Source organism: Procambarus clarkii, chromosome 89 (genome assembly GCF_040958095.1).
Source record: "Procambarus clarkii isolate CNS0578487 chromosome 89, FALCON_Pclarkii_2.0, whole genome shotgun sequence".
Lineage (NCBI taxonomy): Eukaryota > Metazoa > Arthropoda > Malacostraca > Decapoda > Cambaridae > Procambarus > Procambarus clarkii.
In genome coordinates, this window is record NC_091238.1 from 5,286,764 (window position 1) to 5,294,836 (window position 8,073).

At 59.4% G+C, this 8,073-nt stretch overlaps 2 protein-coding genes across 2 annotated transcripts; one reads left to right on the forward strand and one right to left on the reverse strand.

Moving 5' to 3' along the window:
• Positions 1 to 1,115: 1,115 nt before the first annotated feature.
• On the reverse strand, positions 1,116 to 1,685 carry LOC138359101 (uncharacterized). Its single transcript, XM_069317808.1, has one exon. The coding sequence runs from the start codon at positions 1,683 to 1,685 to the stop codon at positions 1,116 to 1,118; it is 570 nt and encodes a 189-aa protein (XP_069173909.1).
• Positions 1,686 to 2,206: 521 nt separating this feature from the next.
• On the forward strand, positions 2,207 to 7,446 carry LOC138359102 (microtubule-associated protein 6-like). Its single transcript, XM_069317809.1, has 2 exons — positions 2,207 to 2,232; positions 6,669 to 7,446. The coding sequence occupies exons 1-2, from the start codon at positions 2,207 to 2,209 to the stop codon at positions 7,444 to 7,446; spliced, it is 804 nt and encodes a 267-aa protein (XP_069173910.1).
• The last annotated feature ends 627 nt before the right edge of the window (positions 7,447 to 8,073 follow it).

Here is an 8,073-nt window from a genome sequence, read left to right on the forward strand (position 1 = left end):
TCCTCTGAAGACGCGGAGTGTTCCACGGTGCTCAACGATGCTTAGCCCTTGGTCCTCTTCTTGTGGCCTCACGTTGAATCCTTCGATTCTCTCTAGTCTACCCTGGCCACAGGCCAGCCAAATCACAGTTCCACTGGGGGCACCGTCGTGGAGGCCTTCAACCACAAATCCAGCCTGTAGCTGGCAGGTTCCAATCAGTTCCGCTGGTTAGGCCACTCCACGACCGATACTAGGGTTGCGAGCCCTAGGCTGGAGCCTCGTGTGATTTCACAGATCACTCTCCTCACCACAACACCCCAGTGGCTAGTTTTCTCCACCAGTCAGCCCCGGGTACGACAATCCCTGGTTCTGCCACCTCACAGGCAGGCTAACACAACAGTGTTCATCCGGGAGGTGACTCACAGCTTCAGCAGCAAATGCGTGGAGGTTCTACGGCTGCCTTGGGTAGACTGATCCACCGTCCGCTTCAGCAGTCCCAGGTCGACTCTGTAATCAGACACGTCATCAGTACTGGTTACACTCTAGGGCACCTCACTTACAGGCTTAGACACAAACGCCCACCTATCCACTCCATAGATGGCGTTGCTGTCTAAGCGTCACCTCACCAGAGGTCAGCAGCGGCTACGTCACGAGCTGATTAGGACGGGAAACTAGCCCTTGTGGCCGGTATATCTCGTCCTCACTAGATGGCGTCGTCCATTTGGAGGGGGTTTCGGGAGCTGACCCACAGATGGCGTGGTCGTCACTGCTCCGGGCTCGGACGCTGGACTCGGGTCCGTAACACTCAGTTTTAAGTGTTCGAGCACACTTGAGAACTTCAGGCGGAATCCCGTCGTCTTCTGGGGCCTTCTCTGAGGAAAGTGAATCCAGTGCTTTCTCAACTTCTTCCACAGTCGGTTCAAGGTAAAGTTCTTCCATGATGGGCAGGCAATAGATTGCATCCAGGGCCTCTATGCTGACCATGTTCTCTCTGGAGTAGAGTTTGGAGTAATGTTCCACCCAGAGATTCATCTGTTGATCACAGTCTTTAATGATCTCTCCAGTGGCTGACTTCAGAGGAGCGGTCCTGCTTTGCGAAGGGCCTGTTGCCTGTTTGATCCCTTCGTACATGCCTCTTATGTTGCCGACGATGGCCGCGGTCTGCGAACTGCACTGGCCTCGAACCAGTCTACTGATTTATTCTGCCTCTTACCGAAGGTAGACTTGGCAGTGTTGAAAATGGTGCCCCTGAGGTGTGACCACCTCTCACTTGCGCTATTGAAGGGCGGTCCAGGAAGGGCGTTTACCAGCGCAGTAGTGAACTCCTCCACCCTGTGAAGATCACGGGTCTTGTTTACATTAATGTGTCGTCTTCCCTCCTCCTTTGCTCTGTGGATTTTCCGGGGTTGGAACTTTACTTTGCAAGCGACGAGAGAGTTGTCGGTGTCACAATCGGCGCTCTGGAAGCTGCGGGCCAGTTGGACGCTTCTCAGATTGCTACACCCCGTAAGCACAAGGAAGAGTTGATGCCAATGCTTACACCTGGGGTGTCTCCAGGAAACCTTGTGCTGGGGCTTGGTGTCGAAGAAGGATTTGGTGACACAGAGATCATGACGACAGCAGAACTCCTGTGAACAGCTGCAAACTGCCTTAGGGACTCCGACTCTGGATTTTTCCTCAGGGTTGACTCCCGAAGCCTTTCCCATGAGTGGGTTTAGCTGCAAGACAACGGAGGTTTGAATTCAGGGTTTTCCTTCCCACTAGATGCGTTGCCTTCCCTGGCTGATGAGTCCCATCTGCCCGAAGCAACTGATTTTAAGGCGCCAGAGGCCCGCCTTTCCCCCTTTCTCCTGTTAGTAGAAGCCGTGCCGTTGGGCCTAGACGCTAGGCCATACGATCTGGCCAAGAGCTGGACTTGGTTAGCAGAGGCTATTTGAGGTGCGTGCCATCAGGAGCAACCCTTGGAACCCTATGAAAAGTATCATCTCAGAAATATTTATGCTTTCAATGCATCGTATTCGATTGTATTGGGTTTAAGCGTTTCAGGTAAGGTTGGCTGTTTGACGGAGTGGCATATCAAGAGAGAGGCTGCGTACTTAGCAGAGGGTCCGGCATAATCTGGCCAGGGTTGAGGGCTCTAGTGTTCTGACCAGTTCACTTGAGACAAGTCAAGACCAAGAGAGGCGTCTTCTCGCACCATTCTCCACCTTAGACAAAATTCTGCCACATGAGAGGGGCAGGCAGTGTAAAAGAGTAAGTCATGCTCAGTGCCTTGTCTCTATCGCATGTTTTAAGATGTTGAACTTCAACCTGTTTAATATTACCATTTCAGACAACATTTCATATTTTTTACTTTCGATCTGATATGATCTTCTCTCTCTCTCTCTCTCTCTCTCTCTCTCTCTCTCTCTCTCTCTCTCTCTCTCTCTCTCTCTCTCTCTCTCTCTCTCTCTCTCTCTCTCTCTCTCTCTCTCTCTCTCTCTCTCTCTCTCTCTCTCTCTCTCTCTCTCTCTCTCTCTCTCTCTCTCTCTCTCTCTCTCTCTCTCTCTCTCTCTCTCTCTCTCTCTCTCTCTCTCTCTCTCTCTCTCTCTCTCTCTCTCTCTCTCTCTCTCTCTCTCTCTCTCTCTCTCTCTCTCTCTCTCTCTCTCTCTCTCTCTCTCTCTCTCTCTCTCTCTCTCTCTCTCTCTCTCTCTCTCTCTCTCTCTCTCTCTCTCTCTCTCTCTCTCTCTCTCTCTCTCTCTCTCTCTCTCTCTCTCTCTCTCTCTCTCTCTCTCTCTCTCTCTCTCTCTCTCTCTCTCTCTCTCTCTCTCTCTCTCTCTCTCTCTCTCTCTCTCTCTCTCTCTCTCTCTCTCTCTCTCTCTCTCTCTCTCTCTCTCTCTCTCTCTCTCTCTCTCTCTCTCTCTCTCTCTCTCTCTCTCTCTCTCTCTCTCTCTCTCTCTCTCTCTCTCTCTCTCTCTCTCTCTCTCTCTCTCTCTCTCTCTCTCTCTCTCTCTCTCTCTCTCCTCTCTCTCTCTCTCTCTCTCTCTCTCTCTCTCTCTCTCTCTCTCTCTCTCTCTCTCTCTCTCTCTCTCTCTCTCTCTCTCTCTCTCTCTCTCTCTCTCTCTCTCTCTCTCTCTCTCTCTCTCTCTCTCTCTCTCTCTCTCTCTCTCTCTCTCTCTCTCTCTCTCTCTCTCTCTCTCTCTCTCTCTCTCTCTCTCTCTCTCTCTCTCTCTCTCTCTCTCTAAACACGTTAATAACAATTCCATCTACCCTTTGACTTCTACTGAACAAGTACAATATTGCCTATAATTGCATCTCAAGCAATATTTCCCAGATGTGGTGATGGTTACAAACAGCACACGAACGTCAGGGCCCCCCAGCTTGCTGGCCCCCCAGCTTGCTGGCCCTCCAGCTTGCTGGCCCTCCAGCTTGCTGGCCCCCCAGCTTGCTGGCCCCCCAGCTTGCTGGCCCCCCAGCTTGCTGGCCCTCCAGCTTGCTGGCCCTCCAGCTTGCTGGCCCTCCAGCTTGCTGGCCCCCCAGCTTGCTGGCCCTCCAGCTTGCTGGCCCCCCAGCTTGCTGGCCCCCCAGCTTGCTGGCCCCCCAGCTTGCTGGCCCCCCCGGCTTGCTGGCCCCCCCGGCTTGCTGGCCCCCCAGCTTGCTGACCCCCCAGCTTGCTGACCCCCCAGCTTGCGGGCCCCCAGCTTGCTGGCCCCCCAGCTTGCTGGCCCCCCAGCTTGCTGGCCCCCCAGCTTGCTGGCCCCCCAGCTTGCTGGCCCCCCAGCTTGCTGACCCCCCAGCTTGCGGGCCCCCCAGCTTGCGGGCCCCCAGCTTGCTGACCCCCCAGCTTGCGGGCCCCCAGCTTGCTGACCCCCCAGCTTGCTGACCCCCCAGCTTGCTGACCCCCCCAGCTTGCTGACCCCCCAGCTTGCTGGCCCCCCAGCTTGCTGGCCCCCCAGCTTGCTGGCCCCCCAGCTTGCTGACCCCCCAGCTTGCTGGCCCCCCAGCTTGCGGGCCTCCAGCTTGCTGACCCCCCAGCTTGCTGACCCCCCAGCTTGCTGACCCCCCAGCTTGCTGACCCCCCAGCTTGCTGGCCCCCCCAGCTTGCTGGCCCCCCAGCTTGCTGGCCCCCCAGCTTGCTGGCCCCCCAGCTTGCTGACCCCCCAGCTTGCTGACCCCCCAGCTTGCTGACCCCCCAGCTTGCTGACCCCCCAGCTTGCTGACCCCCCAGCTTGCTGGCCCCCCAGCTTGCTGGCCCCCCAGCTTGCTGACCCCCCAGCTTGCTGACCCCCCAGCTTGCTGGCCCCCCAGCTTGCTGACCCCCCAGCTTGCTGGCCCCCCAGCTTGCTGACCCCCCAGCTTGCTGAACCCCCAGCTTGCTGGCCCCCCAGCTTGCTGGCCCCCCAGCTTGCTGACCCCCCAGCTTGCTGGCCCCCCAGCTTGCTGGCCCCCCAGCTTGCTGGCCCCCCAGCTTGCTGGCCCCCCAGCTTGCTGACCCCCCAGCTTGCTGGAACCCCAGCTTGCTGGCCCCCCAGCTTGCTGGCCCCCCAGCTTGCTGACCCCCCAGCTTGCTGGCCCCCAGCTTGCTGGCCCCCCAGCTTGCTGGCCCCCCAGCTTGCTGGCCCCCCAGCTTGCTGGCCCCCCAGCTTGCTGACCCCCCAGCTTGCGGGCCCCCAGCTTGCTGGCCCCCCAGCTTGCTGGCCCCCCAGCTTGCTGGCCCCCCAGCTTGCTGGCCCCCCAGCTTGCTGGCCCCCCAGCTTGCTGGCCCCCCAGCTTGCGGGCCCCCAGCTTGCTGGCCCCCCAGCTTGCTGGCCCCCCAGCTTGCTGGCCCCCCAGCTTGCTGGCCCCCCAGCTTGCTGACCCCCCAGCTTGCTGGCCCCCCAGCTTGCTGGCCCCCCCAGCTTGCGGGCCCCCCAGCTTGCTGACCCCCCAGCTTGCGGGCCCCCCAGCTTGCTGACCCCCAGCTTGCTGACCCCCCAGCTTGCTGACCCCCCAGCTTGCTGACCCCCCAGCTTGCGGGCCCCCAGCTTGCTGACCCCCCAGCTTGCTGACCCCCCAGCTTGCTGACCCCCCAGCTTGCTGGCCCCCCAGCTTGCTGACCCCCCAGCTTGCTGGCCCCCCAGCTTGCTGACCCCCCAGCTTGCTGACCCCCCAGCTTGCTGACCCCCCAGCTTGCTGGCCCCCCAGCTTGCGGGCCCCCCAGCTTGCTGGCCCCCCAGCTTGCTGACCCCCCAGCTTGCTGACCCCCCAGCTTGCTGACCCCCCAGCTTGCTGGCCCCCCAGCTTGCTGACCCCCCAGCTTGCTGGCCCCCCAGCTTGCTGGCCCCCCAGCTTGCTGGCCCCCCAGCTTGCTGGCCCCCCAGCTTGCTGACCCCCCAGCTTGCTGGCCCCCAGCTTGCGGGCCCCCAGCTTGCTGGCCCCCCAGCTTGCTGGCCCCCCAGCTTGCTGACCCCCCAGCTTGCTGGCCCCCCAGCTTGCTGACCCCCCAGCTTGCTGACCCCCCAGCTTGCTGGCCCCCCAGCTTGCTGGCCCCCCAGCTTGCTGGCCCCCCAGCTTGCTGACCCCCCAGCTTGCTGGCCCCCCAGCTTGCTGGCCCCCCAGCTTGCTGGCCCCCCAGCTTGCTGACCCCCCAGCTTGCTGGCCCCCCAGCTTGCTGACCCCCCAGCTTGCTGACCCCCCAGCTTGCTGACCCCCCAGCTTGCTGGCCCCCCAGCTTGCTGACCCCCCAGCTTGCTGGCCCCCCAGCTTGCTGGCCCCCCAGCTTGCTGACCCCCCAGCTTGCTGACCCCCCAGCTTGCTGGCCCCCCAGCTTGCTGACCCCCCAGCTTGCTGACCCCCCAGCTTGCTGGCCCCCCAGCTTGCTGGCCCCCCCAGCTTGCTGACCCCCCCGGCTTGCTGGCCCCCAGCTTGCTGGCCCCCCAGCTTGCTGGCCCCCCAGCTTGCTGGCCCCCCAGCTTGCTGGCCCCCCCAGCTTGCTGGCCCCCCCAGCTTGCTGACCCCCCAGCTTGCTGACCCCCCAGCTTGCTGGCCCCCCAGCTTGCTGACCCTCCAGCTTGCTGGCCCCCCAGCTTGCTGGCCCCCCAGCTTGCTGGCCCCCCCAGCTTGCTGGCCCCCAGCTTGCTGACCCCCCAGCTTGCTGGCCCCCCAGCTTGCTGACCCCCCAGCTTGCTGGCCCCCCAGCTTGCTGGCCCCAAGCTTGCTGGCCCCCCAGCTTGCTGGCCCCCCAGCTTGCTGACCCCCCAGCTTGCTGGCCCCCCAGCTTGCTGACCCCCCAGCTTGCTGGCCCCCCAGCTGCGTCCTGGTAGGCTCTAGTGACGTTGACAAGTGTGTTAGAGTTGTGTAGGTTGTCAGTGGCGTTCACTTGCGTGCTGGCGGAATGACAGGCCGAACAGCCTTGTTTACTTGTGGGACTCCTGGTTTGTTTCTCTTAGTTCCATTATGTGAACGTCTGCTTACCTTGTTACATTTGTTTGCAGCCTTTTGTGCTGAAGGATGTGTTTATCTGTGTGGTTTGTTTGTGTTCAAGTGTGAGGTGAGTGTCTGACTGTGGCGCCGCGGCTGTTACACGGCGGTCTTTGTGTGGTGTTTGTTTGTTTGTTAGTGGGGAGTTCTCCAGGAACTGGTTGTTTCCGAGACATTAATGCTTCTATAAATGCATTTAGTTCATCTCTAGTAAAGACTTAGATAGTATACTTGTTTATTATCTCGACCAGTCCTCGACCAGTCCTCGACCAGTCCTCGACCAGTTCTCGACCAGCCCTCGACCAGTCCTCGACCAGTCCTCGACCAGTTCTCGACCAGTCCTCGACCAGTCCTCGACCAGTCCTCGACCAGTCCTCGACCAGTTCTCGACCAGTCCTCGACCAGTTCTCGACCAGTCCTCGACCAGTCCTCGACCAGTTCTCGACCAGCCCTCGACCAGTCCTCGACCAGTTCTCGACCAGTCCTCGACCAGTCCTCGACCAGTTCTCGACCAGTCCTCGACCAGTCCTCGACCAGTCCTCGACCAGTCCTCGACCAGCCCTCGTCCAGCCCTCGTCCAGCCCTCATCCAGCCCTCATCCAGTCCTCGACCAGCCCTCGTCCAGCCCTCGACCAGCCCTCGACCAGTCCTCGACCAGCCCTCGACCAGTCCTCGACCAGTCCTCGACCAGTCCTCGACCAGCTCTCGTCCAGCCCTCGACCAGCTCTCGACCAGTCCTCGACCAGTCCTCGACCAGTCCTCGACCAGTCCTCGACCAGCCCTCGACCAGCTCTCGTCCAGCCCTCGACCAGCTCTCGTCCAGCCCTCGACCAGCTCTCGTCCAGCCCTCGACCAGCCCTCGACCAGCCCTCGTCCAGCCCTCGTCCAGCCCTCGACCAGCCCTCATCCAGCCCTCGACCAGCCCTCGACCACTCCTCGTCCAGCCCTCGACCAGTCCTGGTTGATACCTGGTTGATGGGGTTCTGGGTGTTCTTCTACTCCCCAAGCCCGGCCCGAGGCCAGACTTGACTTGTGAGAGTTTGGTCCACCAGGCTATTGCTTGGAGCGGCCCGCAGGCCCACATACCCACCACAGCCCGGTTGGTCCGGAACGTCTTTTAGAAAAGTCTAGTTTTCTCTTGAAGATGTCCACGGTTATTCCGGCAATATTTCTTATAGTCGCTGGGAGGACGTTGAACAACCGTGGACCTCTGATGTTTATACAGTGTTCTCTGATTGTGCCCATGGCGCACCTGCACTTCACTGGTTCCATTCTGCATTTTCTTCCATATCGTTCACTTCAGGACGTTGTTATTTTACTGTGTAGATTAGGGACCTGGGGCCAGATTCACGAAAGTACTTACGCAAGCACTTACGAACCTGTACATCTTTTCTCAATCTTTGGCGGCTTTGTTTACAATTATTAAACAAGTAATGAGCTCCGAAGCACCAGGAGGCTGTTTATAACAATAACAACAGTTGATTGGCAAGTTTTCATGCTTGTAAACTGTTTAATAAATGTAACCAAAGCCGTCAAAGATTGAGGAAAGATGTACAAGTTCATAAGTATTTGCGTAAGTGCTTTCGTGAATCTGGCCCCAGGCCCTCCAGTATTATCCATGTGTATATTATTTGGTATCTCTCTCGTCTCCTTTCT

What these genes read in the sequence shown, in the direction of transcription:
- LOC138359101 (XM_069317808.1), bottom strand. Translation starts at nt 1,685, where the DNA reads ATGGGAAAGGCTTCGGGAGTCAACCCTGAGGAAAAATCCAGAGTCGGA.
- LOC138359102 (XM_069317809.1), top strand. Translation starts at nt 2,207, where the DNA reads ATGAGAGGGGCAGGCAGTGTAAAAGA. An exon ending in GGGGCAGGCAGTGTAAAAGA is followed by an intron (nt 2,233 to 6,668) that starts GTAAGTCATGCT and finishes TATCTCGACCAG; the next exon opens with TCCTCGACCAGTCCTCGACC.